This window comes from Hordeum vulgare, chromosome 4H (genome assembly GCF_904849725.1).
Source record: "Hordeum vulgare subsp. vulgare chromosome 4H, MorexV3_pseudomolecules_assembly, whole genome shotgun sequence".
Taxonomy (NCBI): domain Eukaryota; kingdom Viridiplantae; phylum Streptophyta; class Magnoliopsida; order Poales; family Poaceae; genus Hordeum; species Hordeum vulgare.
Window position 1 is genome coordinate 500,515,068 of NC_058521.1, and position 20,658 is coordinate 500,535,725.

The following is a 20,658-nucleotide window of genomic DNA, read 5'->3' on the forward strand; positions in this document are numbered from 1 at the left end:
AAGAAACTATCTTCTTGGATTGTCTTAAATCCATTCATGTTTGTGCTAAAAACTCAACTAGCTTAGAGCATCACCAATGGGCGTCCAACCCGACACGCATAAAATATCTGTTTACAGCGCGCCCATCCCAAAATTTAGCGCGACGTCGAGCGCTGGCTCCAGCGAAAGCCCAAAAATTAGGCGCGCGGGGGGCACTCCAACGGAAACCCAAAAATGAGGCGCGCGATAAAATTCAGCACATTTTTCATTACATTTTCTATCACATAGGATAAAAACGATACATAAAACATAGTTGTATATATAGTCTAGATAGTTAAAAAAACTACAAAGCATAGCATAGATAAAAAAGGCGATACAAAAACTACTCGTCGTCGTCGTCAGACTCTGACGCATCGGTGACCGATTCCTCCATCGTGATGAAGGCGTCACACCAGCGTTCATCATCTGAGGACCAAGTCGACGCTTCCTTCAGCTCCATCTAGAAGAGTTCGGCTTGCTTCCGCCTACGCCTATCTGCACGATAGACGGCTTGCTCCGCCCTCTTCTCTGCTCTCTCCGCCCTCCTTTGCACGAAGAATTGGCGCTCGTCGAGGACGTCCTGCGGTAACTGCCGGCACCATGCCTCCATGGCATGCTCGTCCATCTCAGCAATGTTGAGACGACGGTCCCGCCTCCGATTTCGGTGATGGTCCTCGTCGGTGACTACCCGTGAACGAGGCGCAAGGTTTTGCGCCAACTCCATCGTCATCACCTCGGGGAAGTTCACCTCCCTTCGAGGCCTATTCAGGCGCCACGTCGTACGCGCGGGCGACTTCCTCGGCAGTGTCGAACGTGCCGAGGCCGAGGCGCATCTCCCCCGATCGGATCTTGGAGTACAACGTGTTGGAGGAGAGCGCGCGGACGCCGCGGTAGCCAAAAGTTCCACGGCGGGCTGGCGGCGACGAGGAGAGAAAAGAGGCAGAGGGGCGTGTGGAGAGGCGAGGGAGGACGCGTGGCGGGACAGGGATGACTGAGATTCGGTGAGAGTGCATGTAGCGAGCGATGCATTTTATAGACGCGTTGGACTCCGCGCGCCAAATCTAGCGTGCGTCCACCCACCTTTTTGTTGGAAATATGCCCTAGAGGAAATAATAAATTAGTTATTATTATATTTCTTAGTTCATGATAATCGTTTATTATCCATGCTATAATTGTATTGATTGGAAACACGGTGCATGTGTGGATACATAGACAAAACACTGTCCCTAGTAAGCCTCTAGTTGACTAGCTCGTTGATCAAAGATGGTCAAGGTTTCCTGACCATAGGCAAGTGTTGCCACTTGATAACGGGATCACATCATTAGGAGAATCATGTGATGGACTAGACCCAAACTAATAGACGTAGCATGTTGATCGTGTCATTTTGTTGCTACTGTTTTCTGCGTGTCAAGTATTTGTTCCTATGACCATGAGATCATATAACTCACTGACACCGGAGGAATGCTTTGTGTGTATCAAACGTCGCAACGTAACTGGGTGACTATAAAGATTCTCTACAGGTATCTCCGAAGGTGTTCGTTGAGTTAGTATGGATCAAGACTGGGATTTGTCACTTCGTATGACGGAAAGGCATCTCGGGGCCCACTCGGTAATACAACATCACACACAAGCCTTGCAAGCAATGTGACTTAGTGTAAGTTGCGGGATCTTGTATTACAGAACGAGTAAAGAGACTTGCCGGTAAACGAGATTGAAATAGGTATGCGGATACTGACGATCGAATCTCGGGCAAGTAACATACCGAAGGACAAAGGGAATGACATACGGGATTATATGAATCCTTGGCACTGAGGTTCAAACGATAAGATCTTCGTAGAATATGTGGGATCCAATATGGGCATCCAGGTCCCGCTATTGGATATTGACCGAGCAGTCACTCGGGTCATGTCTACATAGTTCTCGAACCCGCAGGGTCTGCACACTTAAGGTTCGACGTTGTTTTATGCGTATTTGAGCTATATGGTTGGTTACCGAATGTTGTTCGGAGTCCCGGATGAGATCACGGACGTCACGAGGGTTTCCGGAATGGTCCGGAAACGAAGATTGATATATAGGATGACCTCATTTGATTACCGGAAGGTTTTCGGAGTTACCGGGAATGTATCGGGAATGACGAATGGGTTCCGGGTGTTCGCCGGGGGGGGCAACCCACCCCGGGGAAGCCCATAGGCCTTGGGGGTGGCGCACCAGCCCTTGGTGGGCTGGTGGGACAGCCCGAGAAGGCCCTATGCGCCATAGGAATAAAATCAAAGAGAAAAAAAAAAGGGAGGTGGGAAAAGGGGGAAGGACTCCTCCTTCCAAACCTAGTTGGATTCGGTTTGGAAGGGGAGGACTCCCCCCCCCCCCTTGGCTCGGCCGACCCCCTTGGGGCCCCTTGAGCCCCAAGGCAAGGCTCCCCCTCTTCCCCCTATATATACGGAGGTTTTATGGCTGATTTGAGACAACTTTGCCACGGCAGCCCAACCACATATCTCCACGGTTTTACCTCTAGATCGCGTTTCTGCGGAGCTCGGGCGGAGCCCTGCTGAGATAAGATCACCACCAACCTCCGGAGCGCCGTCACGCTGCCGGAGAACTCATCTACCTCTCTGTCTCTCTTGCTGGATCAAGAAGGCCGAGATCATCATCGAGTTGTACGTGTGTTGAACGCGGAGGTGCCGTCCGTTCGGCACTAGATCGTGGGACTGATCGCGGGACGGTTCGCGGGGCGTATCGAGGGACGTGAGGACGTTCCACTGCATCAACCGCGTTCACTAACGCTTCTGCTGTGCGATCTACAAGGGTACGTAGATCAAATATCCCCTCTCGTAGATGGACATCACCATGATAGGTCTTCGTGCGCGTAGGAAAATTTTTGTTTCCCATGCGATGTTCCCCAACAGTGGCATCATGAGCTAGGTTCATGCGTAGATGTAATCTCGAGTAGAACACAAAAGTTTTTGTGGGCGGTGATGTGCGTTTTGCTGCCCTCCTTAGTCTTTTCTTGATTCTGCGGTATTGTTGGATTGAAGCGGCTTGGACCGACATTACTCGTACGCTTACGAATGACTGGTTTCATCGCTACGAGTAACCCCGTTGCTCAAAGATGACTGGCAGGTGTCAGTTTCTCCAACTTTAGTTGAATCGGATTTGACCGAGGAGGTCCTTGTATAAGGTTAAATAGCAATTCATATATCTCCGTTGTGGTGTTTGCGTAAGTAAGATGCGATCCTACTAGATACCCATGGTCACCACGTAAAACATGCAACAACAAAATTAGAGGACGTCTAACTTGTTTTTGCAGGGTATGCTTGTGATGTGATATGGCCAAACGATGTGATGTGATATATTGGATGTATGAGATGATCATATTGTAATAGATAATATCGACTTGCACGTCGATGGTACGGCAACCGGCAGGAGCCATAGGGTTGTCTTTAAACTAACGTTTGTGCTTGCAGATGCGTTTACTATTTTGCTAGGATGTAGCTTTAGTAGTAATAGAATGAGTAGCACGACAACCCCGATGGCGACACGTTGATGGAGATCATGGTGTGACGCCGGTGACAAGAAGATCGTGTCGGTGCTTTGGTGATGGAGATCAAGAAGCACATGATGATGGCCATATCATGTCAGTTATGAATTGCATGTGATGTTAATCCTTTATGCACCTTATCTTGCTTAGAACGACGGTAGCATTATGAGGTGATCTCTCACTAAAATGTCAAGAGGAAATTGTGTTCTCCCCGACTGTGCACCGTTGCGACAGTTCTTCGTTTCGAGACACCACGTGATGATCGGGTGTGATAGACTCAACGTTCACATACAACGGGTGCAAAACAGTTGCACACGCAGAACACTCGGGTTAAGCTTGACGAGCCTAGCATGTGCAGACATGGCCTCGGAACACATGAGACCGAAAGGTCGAGCATGAATCGTATAGTTGATATGATTAGCATAGAGATGCTTACCACTGAAACTATTCTCGACTCACGTGATGATCGGACTTGAGATAGTGGATTTGGATCATGTACCACTCAAATGACTGGAGAGATGTACTTTTTGAGTGGGAGTTCTTAAGTAATATGATTAATTGAACTAATTGTCATGAACATAGTCTAATGGTCTTTGCGAATTACGATGTAGCTTGCGCTATAGCTCTACTGTTTTTATATGCTCCTAGAGAAAATTTAGTTGAAAGTTAATAGTAGCAAACTTTGCAGACTGAGTCTGTAAAACCAAGGATCGTCCTCGTTGCTGCGCAGAAGGCTTATGTCCTTAATGCACCACTCGGTGTGCTGCACCTCGAGCGTCGTCTGTGGATGATGTGAACTTCCGACATACACGTTTCTGATGACTACACGATAGTTCAGTGCAAAATACTTAATGGCTTAGAAGCAAGGCGCTGAAAACGTTTTGAAACGTCACGGAACATAAGTTATGTTCTAAAAGAGATGAAATTGTGATTTCATGCTTGTGCCCTTGTTAAGAGGTACGAGACCTCCAACAAGATTCTTTGTCCACAAAGTAAAGGAGAAAAGCTCAATCATTGAGCGTGTGCTCAGATTGTCTGAGTACGACAATCGCTTGAATCAAGTGGGAGTTAATCTTCCAGATGAGATAGTGATGGTTCTCCAAAGTCACTGCCACCAAGCTGTGTGAGCTTCGTGATGAACTATAACATATCAAGGATAGATACAATGATCCTTGAGCGATTCGCGATGTTTGACACTGCGAGAGTAGAAATCAAGAAGGAGCATCAATAGTTGATGGTTAGTAAAACCACTAAGTTTCAAGAAAGGCAAGGGCTAGAAGGGATACTTCGTGAAAAGGCAAAACAGTTGCTGCACTAATGAAGAGACCCAAGATTAAACCCAAAGCCGAGACTAAGTGCTTCTGTAATGAGGGGAACAGTCACTGAGGCGGAGCAACTCTAGATACTTGGTAGATAAGAAGGCTGGCAAAAGTCGAAAGAAGTATATTTGATATACATGATGTTGATGTGTACTTTACTAGTACTCCTAGTAGCATGAGGGTATTGGATACCGGTTCGGTTGCTAAGTGATTAGTAACACGAAATGATAGCTACGGCATAAACGGAGACTAGCTAAAGGCGAGGTGACGATACGTGTTGGAAGTGTTTCCAAGGTTGATATTATCAAACGTCGCACGCTCCCTCTACCATCGGGATTGGTGTTAAACCTAAATAATTGTTATTTGGTGCTTGCGTTAAGCATGAACATGATTGGATCGTGTTTATTGCAATACGATTATTCATTTAAAGAGAATAATGGTTACTCTATTTGCTTGAATAAATCACCTTCAATGGTTTATTGAATCTCGATCGTAGTGTTACACATGTTCATGATATTGGTGCCAAAGGATACAAGGTAATGATGATAGTACCACTTACTTGTGGCACTGCCGCTTGAGTCATGTTGGTATAAATTGCATGAAGAGGCTCCATGCTGATGGATCTTTATGCTCACTTGATTTTGAATCACTAGTGACATGCAAATCATACCACATGAGCAAGGCCTTGTTTTCATTGAGATGAAGCAAGATAGTAACTTGTTGGAAGTGATACATTTTGATGTATGCAGTCCAATGGGTGCTGAGGCACGCAATGGATATCATTATGTTCTTACTTCAATGACGATTTGAGTAGATACAAGAGTATTTACTTAATGAATCACAAGTCTGAAATATTGAAAAGTTCAATTCTGTTTCGGAGTGAAGTTCGTCGTAACAAGAGGATAAACAGTCTACGATATGATCATAGAAATGAATATCTGAGCTACGAATTTTGGTACGCAGTTAAGACAATGTGGAAATTGTTTTGCAGTTCATGCCACCTGGAACATCATAGTGTGATGATGTGTCTGAACGTCATAGCCACGCACTATTTGGTATGGTGCATGCTATGATGTCTCTTATCAAATTACCACTATCGTTTATGGGTTATGCATTAGAGACAACCACATTCACTTTAAATAGGGCACCGCGTATTTCCGTTGAGATGACACAGTATAGACTAAGGTTTAGAGAAATCTAAACTGTCGTTTCTTGAAAGTTTGGGGCCTCGACACTTATGTGAAAAGGTTTCAGTCTGATAAGCTCGAACCCAAAGCGGATAAATGCATCTTCATAAGATATCCAAAACAGTTGGATACATCTCCTATCTCAGATCCGGAAGCAAAGTGTTTGTTTCTAGAAACGGGTTCTTTCTTGAGGAAAGGTTTCTCTCGAAAGAATTGAGTGGGAGGGTGGTAGAACTTGATGAGGTTATTGAACCATCACTTCAACCAGTGTGTAGCAGGGCGCAGGTAGTTGTTCCTGTGGCGCCTACACCAATTGAAGTGAAAGCTGATGATGGTGATCATCGAGCATCGGATCAAGTTACTACAAACCTCGTAGGTTGACAAGGTCGCGTACTACTGCAGAGTGGTACGGTAACCCTGTCTTGGAGGTCATGTTGTTGAGCAACAGTGAACCTACGAGTTATGGAGAAAGCAATGGTGGGCCCGAATTCCGACAAATGGCTGGAGGCCATGAAATCCGAGAGAGGATCCATGTATGAAAACAAAGTGTAGACTTTGGAAGAACTACTTGATGGTCATAGGACTATTGAGTAAAGATGGATCTTTAAAAGGAAGACAGACGATGATGGTGATAAGTCACTATTAAGAAAAGCTCAACTTGTCGCAAAGATGTTTCCGACAAGATCAAACAGTTGACTATGATGAGACTTTCTCACTCGTAGCGATGCTAAAGTCTGTTAGAATTATGCTAGTAGTTGCTGCATTATTTATGAAATATTGCACATAGGATGTCAAAACATTGTTTCCTCGACGGTTTGCTTGAGCAAACATTGTATGTGATACAACCAGGAGGTTTTGTCGATCCTAAAGATACTAGCAAGTATGCAAGCTCCAGTGATCCTTCAATGGACTGGTGCAAGCATCTCGGAGTTGGAATATACACTTTGATGAGATGATCAAAGATTTTGGGTTTGTACAAGGTTTATGAGAAACTTGTATTTCCAAAGAAGTGAGTGGGAGCACTATAGAATTTCTGATAAGTATATGTGGTTGACATATTGTGGATCAGAAGTAATGTAGAATTTTTGTAAAGCATACAAGGTTGTTTGAAAGAAGTTTTCAAAGGAATACCTAGATTGAGCTACTTGAACGTTGAGCATCAAAGATCTATGGAGATAGATCGAAAGCGCTTAATGGAAGTTTCAACAAGATGCATGCCTTGACAAGTTTTTGAAGGAGTTCAAAATAGATCAGCAAAGAAGGAGTTCTTGGTTGCGTTGTAAGGTGTGAATTTGAGTAAGACTCAAAACCCGACCATGGCAGAATAAAGAGAATAGATGAAGGTCGTCTTCTATGCCTTAGCCGTAGACTCTAAAGTATGCCATGCTGAGTACTGCACCCGATGTGTGCCTTGAAGCAAGTCTGTTAAGAGGTACACAGAGTGATCCAGGATTGAATCACTGATCAGCGGTCAAAGTTATCCTTAGTAACTGAATAGACTAAGGAATTTTTCTCGATTATGGAGGTGGTTAAAGAGTTCATCGTAAAAGGTTACGTCGATGCAAGCCTTGACACTAATCCGAATAACTATGAGTAGTGAAACGGATTCGTATAGTAGAGTAGATATTTGGAGCATTTCCGAATAGCACGTAGTAGCAGCATCTATAAGATGACATAAAGATTTGTAAAGAACGCACGGATCTGAAAGTTTCAGAACCGTTGACTAAAACCTCTCTCACGAGCAAGACGTGATCAGACCCCAGAACTATATGGGTGTTGGATTCGTTGAAATCACATGGTGATGTGAACTAGATTATTGACTCTAGTGCAAGTGGGAGACTGTTGGAAATATGCCTTAGAGGCAATAATAAATTAGTTATTATTATATTTCTTAGTTCATGATAATCGTTTATTATCCATGCTATAATTGTATTGATTGGAAACACAGTGCATGTGTGGATACATAGACAAAACACTGTCCCTAGTAAGCCTCTAGTTGACTAGCTCGTTGATCAAAGATGGTCAAGGTTTCCTGACCATAGGCAAGTGTTGTCACTTGATAACGGGATCACATCATTAGGAGAATCATGTGATGGACTAGACCCAAACTAATAGACGTAGCATGTTGATCGTGTCATTTTGTTGCTACTGTTTTCTGCGTGTCAAGTATTTGTTCCTATGACCATGAGATCATATAACTCACTGACACCGGAGGAATGCTTTGTGTGTATCAAACGTCGCAACGTAACTGGGTGATTATAAATATGATCTACAGGTATCTCCGAAGGTGTTCGTTGAGTTAGTATGGATCAAGACTGGGATTTGTCACTCCGTATGACGGAGAGGTATCTCGGGGCCCACTCGATAATACAACATCACACACAAGCCTTGCAAGCAATGTGACTTAGTGTAAGTTGCGGGATCTTGTATTACGGAACGAGTAAAGAGACTTGCCGGTAAACGAGATTGAAATAGGTATGCGGATACTGACGATCGAATCTCGGGCAAGTAACATACCGAAGGACAAAGGGAATGACATACGGGATTATATGAATCCTTGGCACTGAGGTTCAAACGATAAGATCTTCGTAGAATATGTGGGATCCAATATGGGCATCCAGGTCCCGCTATTGGATATTGACCGAGGAGTCACTCGGGTCATGTCTACATAGTTCTCGAACCCGCGGGGTCTGCACACTTAAGGTTCGACGTTGTTTTATGCGTATTTGAGCTATATGGTTGGTTACCGAATGTTGTTCGGAGTCCCGGATGAGATCACGGACGTCACGAGGTTTCCGGAATGGTCCGGAAACGAAGATTGATATATAGGATGACCTCATTTGATTACCGGAAGGTTTTCGGAGTTACGCCCCATAGGAAGAAAATCAAAGAGAAAATAAAAAAAAGGGAGGTGGGAAAAGGGGGAAGGACTCCTCCTTCCAAACCTAGTTGGATTCGGTTTGGAAGGGGAGGACTCCCCCCCTTGGCTCGGCCGACCACCTTGGGTCCCCTTGAGCCCCAAGGCAAGGCTCCCCCTCTTCCCCCTATATATACGGAGGTTTTAGGGCTGATTTGAGACAACTTTGCCACGACAGCCCGACCACATATCTCCACGGTTTTACCTCTAGATCGCGTTTCTGTGGAGCTCGGGCGGAGCCCTGCTGAGATAAGATCACCACCAACCTCCGAAGCGTCGTCACGCTGCCGGAGAACTCATCTACCTCTCCGTCTCTCTTGCTGGATCAAGAAGGCCGAGATCATCGTCGAGTTGTACGTGTGCTGAACGCGGAGGTGCCGTCCGTTCGGCACTAGAACGTGGGACTGATCGCGGGACGGTTCGCGGGGCGGATCGAGGGACGTGAGGACGTTCCACTACATCAACCGCGTTCACTAACGCTTCTGCTGTGCGATCTACAAGGGTACGTAGATCAAATATCTCTTCTCATAGATGGACATCACCATGATAGGTCTTCGTGCGCGTAGAAATTTTTTTGTTTCCCATGCGACGTTCCCCAACACTTTTCCCCCACGCGCGAGTTTGCCGCGTACGCTGGAGCGCGTGAAACCGTCCCGCACGCGCTAAAATAGAGTTTTAGCGTGCGGGCGTGTTTTTTGACGCGGACGTTGAAGATGCTCTAGTAAGGAAAATAATAATTAGCAGAGCATGAATATTTTGTGAAACACCGTTTATCTTAGAAAGGGAAATACTTGCATGATGGATTAAACCAATTAAATTGGTATGCTAAGGATTTGTCTAGAATTACTTGACTTTCGGTACAAAAATAACTAGTGCACCACTGTTTCAAATATATAAAAATGTGACTTGTGAGGATGTTTCATCATCGCTTTTGGTGAGAATTGTTTGCTGAAAAGAGGTGACAGAGGGAATCAAAGGGAAAGTGTGGCCCTTTAAATCTGACACTGAGGGGAATAATGGCTCTTTAATATGATAAAAATGACACAATTTCTCTAATATAGTACTGTACAAATTATCACGATGACAAAATACATGGTAAACATTAGAATTCGATCTTTTTCACTTCACACTGTTCAAATGATTCTTTTACCAAACTAATTTTTCCTTTACGTTAGCTAGCAGAACCGTAGGCAGATCAGAATCATGTCATCAACAATCAAACCGACAACATGAACATTTATCATATCTGAACGCAGGGGTATTATCCACAAGAACGCGTGATAACATAGTAAACTCTGCTAGTTCATTGCCAAATAAACTTGCTGGCGTGTTGCATAGAATGGGCATTTGGGCAGAAAAATATGACAAACGTGGGTACTAGAATGACAGAGAGATGCAAAATATGACAAATGTAGTTGCAAAGTCACGGTCTCAAAACAGAATCAGTCTTCAGCTGGCACTGCTAATTCTATCTAGAGCGATGTGGCCAATGCCGGGTTTGCGGACTTTTGATGATCCCCCAGGTTGCAATTTGAGGATTGGAATCCTTGGGCAGCTATCAGAAAGGAGAGCACATGCCCATGGAGAATCCTGGAAAGGAGGAAGGCACATGGACAGAACACATCAGGAAGGACGGACGCACAAGCAAGAGCTCTAGTGGTCAACTATTCAGAAAAAGAACTACCCTCCAGATAACTAGTGGGCACGATGTTTAGACCTGCTCACATGCAGTTGCTAATGCACGCATCGCCTCATCCCTTCACATGCACATGAAGCAAATTCAAAGCTATAGTAATAATAAACATGCTTATATGGAGCAAGTATTAAGATGGTGAATAAAATGTGCCTGGGAGGTGGGTAGCCAGGCAAACACGAAGCTCGCACTATTTAGCATAGTGAATTGCAGTGACATGAGAATTAAAATTGTGCTTGAAGTTGGTTACCTCTGTTTAACTGTTGGTCATGACATTGTCAAACAATCAAAGTGGACCATGCAGATTGAAGCAACAGAGCAATTATAAGTCACAAATTCACAAAGCAACCATGGCGTCCAAAGATATCCACAACGTTGACAATGACATTTCCAGTACAGCTAGGAGTGAAGGAAAATCTTCCAACGGCCAAACAAGAAAATGCAGGACCACTAGACAATCAGGCGGTAAACCAGCATTTTTTCAAGAGAAATTATGATTCCAACTTGCACTTCCTGTTAAGTTAGTTGATGTTTTTGTCATACAGTCTCCAGCAAAATCAGTTACAATGGTACCATGAAGCAAATGGTAATACACATTTTTACTCAAACTCATTCTCATCCGGGTAGAATACAATATGAATAAAAGTCCAACAGGAAATGTAGCTCAAAGTAAAGAAAAAGACTGGATTGCTATAGTAACAAGTAGTGATCAGATCTTCCCATCGGCATAAACCTTCGGACAGTCTGAATTTATGTTTCAGATTTCTAGACAATTGGCAATTCTCATACCATAGCATTCAACCATCCGCATATCAAAAGTATAAGTAGTATCAGTTCCTTTAATAGGTCTAGTAGTTCATAATCAGAAAGCCAGATCAGACAATTCGAGCACATGAACATGAGCACGTCGCAATTGCTATAATATCAGCTATACTGGTGACCAAAGATGCAAGTACATTTAATCTGTCTTAGAAAAGTTGCATCACACTAGCACTCACGAATTCATGATGAACCAATAAGAAATATATCATAGTAATATTGATCAGTACAGACAAAAGAAATACTCCATCACACGAGTCGTATCCCCAGAGGAAAAGCTAGATTTTGAGATTGTCAGGGCAAAGACATGTTTTATACCACAGGTGCACGGCATATGCACCGCCATCCAGGAAACTAGCATGAATTTCAGTAAGATATGATAGGGTTCAGACTCACGAGAGAACTAAATATTGATCAAAGCTACTTCTCAATTGAACAAAAGAAACAGTCATGATATACTTCCTTCTCTCTCGTGGTACAAATGTCACTAAAAGAATCTATCGTAGTCTTTGCAATGCACAGCCCGCTCCCCAAAATGATTGAATAATCTTCCTAGCAGTGTCATCCTAAGAACCAACTAATGGAACTAGGGAGTGATGCGCAGCTACAGGGAAGCAAACAGAAGCAACAGTTTTCAACACTAACTACTTCATGCTTGTTTCGTTTCACTTGAAGGCGCTGGGTAAAACGGGCCTCTCAAAATCTGATGAATCAAGTACTGGACTAGAACTCTGATACACACCGTCAGAAGAGGGCCATCCAGAAACTGAATAGTCAGTCATCTTGCGCTGCTGCTCGTGCTGCCGTTCCGACCACGTGAACCCTTGCCGTTGCTACTGCCATGCTGCTTCTGCTTCACAGCCAACTCAGGATTGTAGTACTCAAGATACCACCGCACAAACTTCTTGAGCCCTGTTTGGAGATCAGTGGATGGCCGGTACCCAAGCTCCCGCTGTGCAAGGCTGATGTTGGCATGCGTGTAGGGCACATCCCCATTCCTTGGCATCTTGACAACCCTCCTCACAGCCTTCACCTTGAGCATCTTCTCCAGTAAATCCACAAGCTGTGTCACCGGCACTGGAGAAGTGTTCCCCAAATTGTATGTCCTGAATGGCGCTGGCCCTCGCTTCTTGCCGCCGCTGCCTGTGCTCCGCCCAGCTGTATCCAATGCCCCAATACATCCTTTCACAATATCATCAATGTAGGTGAAATCCCTGGAAATGGTGGTCTGGTGTGTGCCTCCACCGGAGCTCTCATAGACCGTGATTGGCCGACCAGCAAGAATATCCCGGGTGAAGAAGAAGTATGCCATGTCGGGGCGCCCCCACGGCCCATACACAGTGAAAAACCGGAGCGCGGTGAGCGAGAGCCCATAGATGTGGTTGTAGACATGAGCGATCTCCTCACCGGCCTTCTTGGTGGCCGCATAGAGAGACGCGGGTCGGTCCGTCCTGTCATGCTCGGAGAAAGGCACATGGGAGTTGAGCCCGTACACCGAAGACGAGGATGCCCAGACGATCGCCGGCTGCGGGTCCGCGGCGCGAGCCGCCTCGAGCAGCGCGACGAGGCCAGCGACGTTCGCCCGCACATACGACATGGGGTCAACGAGCGCGTGGCGCACGCCCGCCTGGGCCGCGAGGTGCAGGACGTGCGTGAAGGGCGCGACGTCGAAGAGCTTGGCGAGGAGCTCGGCGTCTGCGATGTCGCCGTCGACGACGTAGACCCCTGAGCGCGCGAGCAGCGCGGCCCGGCCGCGCTTGAGGGCGGGGTCGTAGTAGTCGTTGAAGTTGTCGAGGCCCAGGACGCCGTCGCCGCGGCGGCGCAGCGCCGCGGCGGCGTGGCAGCCGACGAAGCCCGCGGCGCCGGTGACGAGGACGGAGAGGCCGGCGCGGCCGCCGGGGCGCCTGGCGCGGGCGGAGGCCCGCACCTTCTTCTCCCACGCGGCGCCGCCCCATGCGGCGGCGGAGTCGGGGTGGGCGTGGAGGGAGCGGCGCGGCGAGTCGGGGGAGGCGCGCGGGGAGGGGGCGGAGGAGGGGGCGAGGAGGAGGAAGGCGAGGAGCAGCGAGAGGGAGCAGACGGACCAGAAGGCGAGCTTGGAGAGGAGCGAGGGCGGGTGGTGGTGGCGCGGGGCCAGGCGGTGGTGGTGGTGGTAGTGGTGGAACTGCGGCTTGGCGGGCGCGGCGCCGGCCGCCGCCGCCGCCGAGCCGGGCGCGCCGGTCAGCTGCGGCGCCATCTCGATCTGCGGCAATGCGGGCTGCCCCCCTCCCCCCGCTGGATCTCGGGATTGGTTGGGGGCTGGGGCTGCGCTCGGGTTTGGAGGGCTTTTTTTCCGCTTCCCGTCTCTTTTCTCTTCGATTCCTACTCTCCTCGCCTCGGTTCGTTTCGGTTTCTCTTTTGTTTTGTTTTGTTTTGGGGGCCGATTTCCCCCGGCGCTACATTTGAGGAGAAATCAGCCCGTCGTGGGGATTCCTTCCTTTCCCCTCCGTTTTCTGTTTGTTTTAGATTTTCCAGGAGCCCACCCACCCAGCCAATGACCGCCTGGGCTTTCCTACTTCTGACGAATCATCATCATCGTCATCATCATCATAGTAAGTAATATAATCTCTTTCCCCTTTTCTTCTTCGTTTCCATTTCCTCATTTCGGTTGAGAAGATTGCGATGCCGGCCGACCGATGGATCCGCACTTCAAATTTCGAACGTGAAACGCTACTGGAATTACTAGATTTACGGACGCTTAGATTAGCACTATCTTCCCCTTAGGTAGTACCGTACAGTTTTTACTTTCTTCTGAAGGGGAAATTTGAGGATCAATCTGTAACCTCTCGGATAATTTTCCTTCCTTTTTTTTTTGAACAAATGTAACCTCTGCTAATAAACGCGAGATAAACTGCAAAAGTAAGCAGGCCTCCTTCATCTCATTATTAGTATTATTATCATAATAAAATGCAAAAGCAGAAATACTACATGTGATTATACACGGGTGGTTGCAAAGCAGCCGGTGTGTGTTGGTTTCTTCCTTTTGCGGCTTTTTGTAACCAGTGGATGCGTGGCAACGTGGCCCTGCCTGGCTGGCCTACAAGGAGGAACGGAAACGACTGACTTGGCTGCATCCTTTCTTGTTTGTTGTTGTTGGGGAACCTCACTCATCAGATTATTAGTGCTCCCGATCACGATCATCGCTACTAGTACTAATCCTTATCATCCGGCGGGATTTTCAGATGTGTACCGCTCCTGGGGGCCGGTCGATGGTCCTACGTACGGCCCGACCCTGCCCTACCAATGGTCGGGTCACGGGATAAGGATTGGGTTCTCGTTTCGGCCAATAGAATCGGATAGGGCACTGTCGGCACAGCTTTGTTCTCGCCGATCAGGCAGCCCCGGCCCAGTTGTTGCCTTGATCTTTTTTATGTGCTCTGCTGCGTGTATATCCGTGTCTCGCTTTGCCATCACACACGAGACACGACGACATGATCCGCAAACGGCTCATTTCGTCTTGCCGTTCTAGAAACCAGATGGAAATGTATGCATGATGATAGGTATGGCTCAACAGAAGGGGAGGAGAGAAAGAGAATGCCGTGATACGCACTCACATGGGTGCGCATAAGCTGTGCCGCTGATGCATAATGGCAATATAGCATAGTGCTTGTGAACACTATAAAATTTGGACAGTGATCGGATGCCGTTTGGCTTATACGTACAGTGAGGCTGTTGTTATTCCCCCTGATTGAAAAGAGACGGAAGGAAGGAAGGAAGGGCATCATGTGCCTTGAGTGCGTATCATTTTGACTTGGCGACGAAGCGTCTATCGGCCCAATGGGTGGCAGGTGGCGGTGCCAGAGCTCCACACTCAAGGTCAGATCACACACACAACGGGTTGAATAATCTATCTACTACCCAAGGATGCTGGTCAAGCGCGCGCAGCATTCCCGGCCGCGTCTCCAGACCTGCCACCGCACGCGAGGGGAAAGGTCGGTGCACGAACTTGTTGCCGTGGCAGCGCCGGAGCGTGGCGGGCGCACGCGGGAGACGTGCCGCGCGCGCGCTGGGGCTTGCTCGGCTGTCGTGCTCGGCTTGGCCCGGCCCGTCCGATCGTGCACGCTCTTGTCTTGGGGTAGGTGACGCCTACACGTGCGCATGCGGCCGCGCCCAAGTGATCAGAACGAGATATCCTCCGCACGTAGCGTGAATATTCGCCGCTATACGCTCCCGTCCAATAGTGTGGCCCTGGCAACCAATTGAGACCACCTCTATCCTGCATACAAGTATCGGCCCTTTCGGAAGTAGCAATGAAACACGAAGTGCTCCACCGCAAACAACCAGTACACGCTGCGTATGTCACGCACCCGCCGTCTGGCATTTTGTACTTAAAGTATAATTTAAGACAATTGGCGACCAACTGGAGTTAAACGTTATAACTTGCCAGCATGGTTCAGCTGTTCGAACAGCAGCAGCAGCAAACAACATTTCCACCATGGCAGGGCAGAAGAACGCTTTCGAAAAGAGTACAAGTTACTACTTTCGCCCCGTCTCCCCCTTGTATGTGTTAGATCAAAAGTTATTGAAACCCATCAATTCGATTCTCCACCAAGCTTTCTACATGTCACATTCTTGACCAGCAAGCAAGACCTTCTCCCACTAAAGTTACCATGGACGCAACTCTACACGGTAGCCGCCCTCAGTCCTCGATCCTATAGCAGCGTCTATTAAAGGGCAAAAGCAAAGTGTGGACACAGCAGCATGAGGCGAACCAAGCTGCACCTACAGCAATCTTCAACCAAGCCAATGACACGGTCCTCTCAAGGATCATGATAAGTAAAGCAAGCATATATCCGCTTCTAATGCCCATTTTCACGGGCCTCCTCTTCATCCGCATCCTCGAAACGCCGGTCATTGATTTGAAGCTGCACATGTAAATAACAGTATTAGTTGCAAGTCAACACAGGCACAAAGATAGTACTCCCTCCATTTCTAAATACGGAGTACAATTCTTTTGAGAGATTCCAATATGAACTACATATAGATGTATACAGACATAATTTAGAGCGGTAGTAGTTCTAGACTCATCTTTCTATATATACTCTTATAAAACTATGGGTAGGTGGCGGTATGTTCACCCAGATTGCCTATTAAGTTGCGAGGAAATCATAGTAGACAGATGTAGCACAATCTTTTCATTAGTTGATTCAATTAATGTATATTTTAAGATGATTTTTATTTGCACAAAATTAAGGACCAAGATGAATAATAAACAACTCATGCAATAAAAAGAACTGTAGCAATGCAAGTATTTTGAGCTCCATAGCAACGCATGAGTATTTGGCTACTAATTTTATAAAACTGCGTTGGATCATACAAATATGGTCTTCCCAATGAACAACGAACTATAGTTTCCATATAAACAAGTGATTCTAATTAAATACAAGTGCTCGTAACCATGGAACTTGAGCTTTATAAAATCATGCTACTAATTGTCTTCGCAACCAATTAAACTCATATATACCAATGTAATGCAGACCATGGTCAAGTGCGGGTTTATACACTCATCTGAAATATTGGCCATTAAAAACAGAGCAGCGTCAATGCAATCAATACCTCAAGTACTGAAGAACTGAGGTCATCTCCACCATTTTGACCTATCGGGATGGGAATAAAATACTCAGGGTCGATTCCTGCATGAAAGCAAGATGTCAAAGCTCTGCTCAGACAATAGAAGAAAAATGTCAATAAAATAAAATGTACTCTGTCCGTTCCTAAATATAGGTCTTTTTAGAGATTTCATTAGGGACTATATACGGAACAAAATGAGTGAACATACACTCTAAAATATGTCTATATACATTCGTATGTAGTCCCCTAGTGGAACCTCTAAAAAGACTTATATTTAGGAACAAAGGGGGTACTGTGAAAACTTACCATCAACCATGTGTTCATCTTCATCACCATGAATCCAACCACCATTGACCATACCCTCACCATAAAACAAATCGCTATCTTCATTTTCTTCTGGAGTTTGAAAGACCCACACATTTCAGTACTTTTTTTTTCTGAACATCTGTTTTCAAGTATTAACTGCAACTAAAATTACTTACCAGCAGTAGGATCAGGGTTCAGTTCAGCACAATGGCAGAAGGCATCAAAAAGTGAATCTACTGAACTTCTGTCAAGGATATCAAGCATGATTGTTTTACGAGAAGGTGAACGCTGCTTTTATAATTCATAGCAAAGATGTAAAGGGAGTTAAATTAAGTATTGAGCCTAATAGTGTTTGTCGTACTCAAATATCCAAAGAAACATCCAAGATTCAGGGTTAGTTGGGCTTGCTAGTGTATGTCAGGTGATACTTATTTTAAAAGCTGTTGTGGAACTAATTCTGTTATCCAATGCTCGCTCCACTCTTATTCGCACTGCATTTTTTGTTTTCAGGACATATAACAGTTTGAAAATTAGTTCAGGAAAAAATTACTCTAGTGACCTAAAACGTCTTATATTAGTTTACAGAGGGAGTACCAAACACCAAAACATCCAAAACCGACGAGATTGTCATAATACACTACATCAGAAAACAGAGCTCGAATCATTTTTTGCATTGCATCGCATGATGTACCTACGAACTAATTAGCTTATATAACTTCTTCCAAAATTATAATAGATTTATCTAATCACTAGTTCACTACATAGTTTTATCTATATTATTACTCCCTCTGTAAACTAATATAAAAGCATTTGGATCACTACTTTAATGATCTAAACACTCTTATATTAGTTTACAGGGGGAGTACTTGGTTACATCCATATCTTCATTTTCTGAAAAATAGGAAATGATGGAAACACAATTGGAATGCAGTGGTTCCCATCAATGCAGATGAACTTAAACATATTTTTGACCTTCAGTAGCAAAGAGGAAAGATTCGAATTCCATGTTCTAGAACTAATTCCTTTACTGGATAAGTCATTAGAAAAATAGAAAGTCGAAGCATCACTATTACAATAAACAATAGAAAACAGAAATTAACTGCAAAAAAAAAGGCGGCAGCCTAAAGCTGTCCACTGGTTTTTAACAATGAAATCAGAAGAAGGCATTGCAAGATAAAAGCATCAGCCATAATGGGCAAAAGTATATGAAAACTTTAGAAGGATACGTTGGCCAGCGTCTGCAAGTATAATACGCAACTCAGAGATTTTTGGTAGCTGTGAGTCACCATATGCTTCAGCATCCATATCACCACCTTCTTCATCGGAGTTAGCTTCGGCCTCAATCTATAAACAGTATAAGAGGGGTATCACACATTAGAGCTATAGCATTCCAACAAACGAGATTATTACTTAGCTATCTAATGAGCACTGACCACAAAGAGCAAAACCAGAACGGACCAAACAATCAGTATAAATGTAGTAACAAAGTTAGGTATTTACTAACACTAGCTTTATTTTGCAAACAGACCAAACTAGTTTTCTTTTTAAAACTTCAATCATCCACACCCTAGGGCTGATACAAGTCCTAAAACACTAGCAGCAGACTAACAAACGGGCTGCAAATGGCAAGTCAATGAGATATGACACAGGTCACTGCTAGCCACAGGTCACTGCTAGCTATCAAGAAAAGAGACACAGAGGCTGCATTTGGCGGCCCATGTGCATATACAGAGAGTATATCTTAATAAAGAACTGTGTAATATGGAGTTTAGTCCACTCCAACCACAGAAATATATGACCTTAGCTACGTTTTAAGCAACTCATTTGATGAACCACACGACTCAGGATATCTCATGTTTAACATCCCACCGAACCAAGTGACATTCCAAAGGCATAATGGTGCCAGACAATCCTTGATGTTACAGCTAGACCTATAACTGTAATCATAAGATATCAAAATATGCATGCTACATGTGACACAAATCATACACTAAATGACTTATCTGCCATATTAAATTTCCCACAACCCAAATCTCCTTGTTCATCCAAGCTACAAGGCACTAATATAAAAGAAACAGCAAAAAAAGCTTTATATGCTCAAATGAGCCCCCTGACATGCGTGTTGTGTGCCGAGAGGAACTAACAATATAAACCACCAAAACAAACTGCAGCAAATAATACCAACAGAACATGAGGACTAAATGACTTACAAAGGTCAGTCCAAGTACACCCCCAACTTCAAACAAGCCACAAATGTTAAAAAGTAAGGAAATACAAGTGATCGACTGTTTTCCAAATTAGTCACCAGCACCACAAAATTTCACAGGGCGGTTGTACCCTCAATCACCTGAGTGTAGAGGCACGGCGAGGGGTACGCCTCCGGGTCGCGTGACACTGCGTGGAGCGTGATGTCCAGGAAGTCCACCACGTATCCTTTGTCCTTCTCCGCCTCGCTGAGCCAAATCACCCTCCTGAGAACAGAAACGCAAACGGGCAGGAAAAGTAAGGCGCCGGAAGAGACGGCCTCGGTGCCGGTGCGGCAGGAGGGCGCGAAATCCATCAGCTCGCGCCCTCTACCTGGTGGTGATGAAGAGGGTTCCCGGGGGCTCCGGCGCGCGGCTGCCGAGGGCGACCGAGGCGGCGCGCTCCACGCAGACGAGCTCCTCTCCGGCGGCGTCGTCGAGGCGGGGCGCGCCGTCTGCCGCGACGTCGGTGAAGCGTTTGAGCCCTGGCGCCATGGGGGGCGGTGGTGGGGACGAAGCAGAGAGCTAGGGTTTCGGGCCTTGGACTTGGAGCGTGCGAGATTTGGGGATTTTCTTTTGAAAGGGTTTAGCGGTTGCTCGAGTGGAAAACAGCTTTGTATCCTGGCTGCGCCATACGCTGGTGAGCTGGTCACCGTCTCCTACGCATAGTTTTATGCGGCAGTAGCATGGCCCAAGCAGTCCGTTATAAAGGCCCGCAGAACGGACCAGAATGCTGTTCCCGAATTTTAGCTGCCGCTGCTGTCACCCAAAAAAAAGATAAACAAAGAAAAAAAAAGGCAGCTGCCAAGAAACCCTCAAAAGAATCACGTCAAAAACACTCAAAAGAAAGAAAACTACAGCCGCCAGGATGTTCCTTTAAAACAATGGTAAAGATTGTTCTTGCTTTATGGCTGCTCACTTGGGAGTTTCTAGTTTGGCTGCTCACTTGGGAGTTTCTAGTTTGGCTGCTCACTCAAGAAATAGGCATTAATAAGGGGAAAATGTTTAAAACCA

General features: G+C 45.8%; 2 protein-coding genes and 1 pseudogene across 2 annotated transcripts; all 3 read right to left on the reverse strand.

The window, feature by feature from the left end:
- Nucleotides 1-478: 478 nt before the first annotated feature.
- LOC123450662 lies at nucleotides 479-1,031 on the reverse strand (annotated as a pseudogene).
- A 10,867-nt stretch (nucleotides 1,032-11,898) lies between these two features.
- On the reverse strand, nucleotides 11,899-13,956 carry LOC123449150 (UDP-glucuronate 4-epimerase 3-like). Its single transcript, XM_045126254.1, has one exon. The coding sequence runs from the start codon at nucleotides 13,719-13,721 to the stop codon at nucleotides 12,267-12,269; it is 1,455 nt and encodes a 484-aa protein (XP_044982189.1). The 5' UTR covers nucleotides 13,722-13,956; the 3' UTR covers nucleotides 11,899-12,266.
- A 2,023-nt stretch (nucleotides 13,957-15,979) lies between these two features.
- On the reverse strand, nucleotides 15,980-20,316 carry LOC123449151 (chloride conductance regulatory protein ICln). The gene is made up of 7 exons (XM_045126255.1): nucleotides 19,979-20,316; nucleotides 19,749-19,872; nucleotides 18,628-18,745; nucleotides 17,578-17,637; nucleotides 17,402-17,491; nucleotides 17,081-17,157; nucleotides 15,980-16,389 (listed from the first exon to the last, which is right to left on the reverse strand). The coding sequence occupies exons 1-7, from the start codon at nucleotides 20,137-20,139 to the stop codon at nucleotides 16,324-16,326; spliced, it is 696 nt and encodes a 231-aa protein (XP_044982190.1). The 5' UTR covers nucleotides 20,140-20,316; the 3' UTR covers nucleotides 15,980-16,323.
- Between the last annotated feature and the right edge of the window lie 342 nt (nucleotides 20,317-20,658).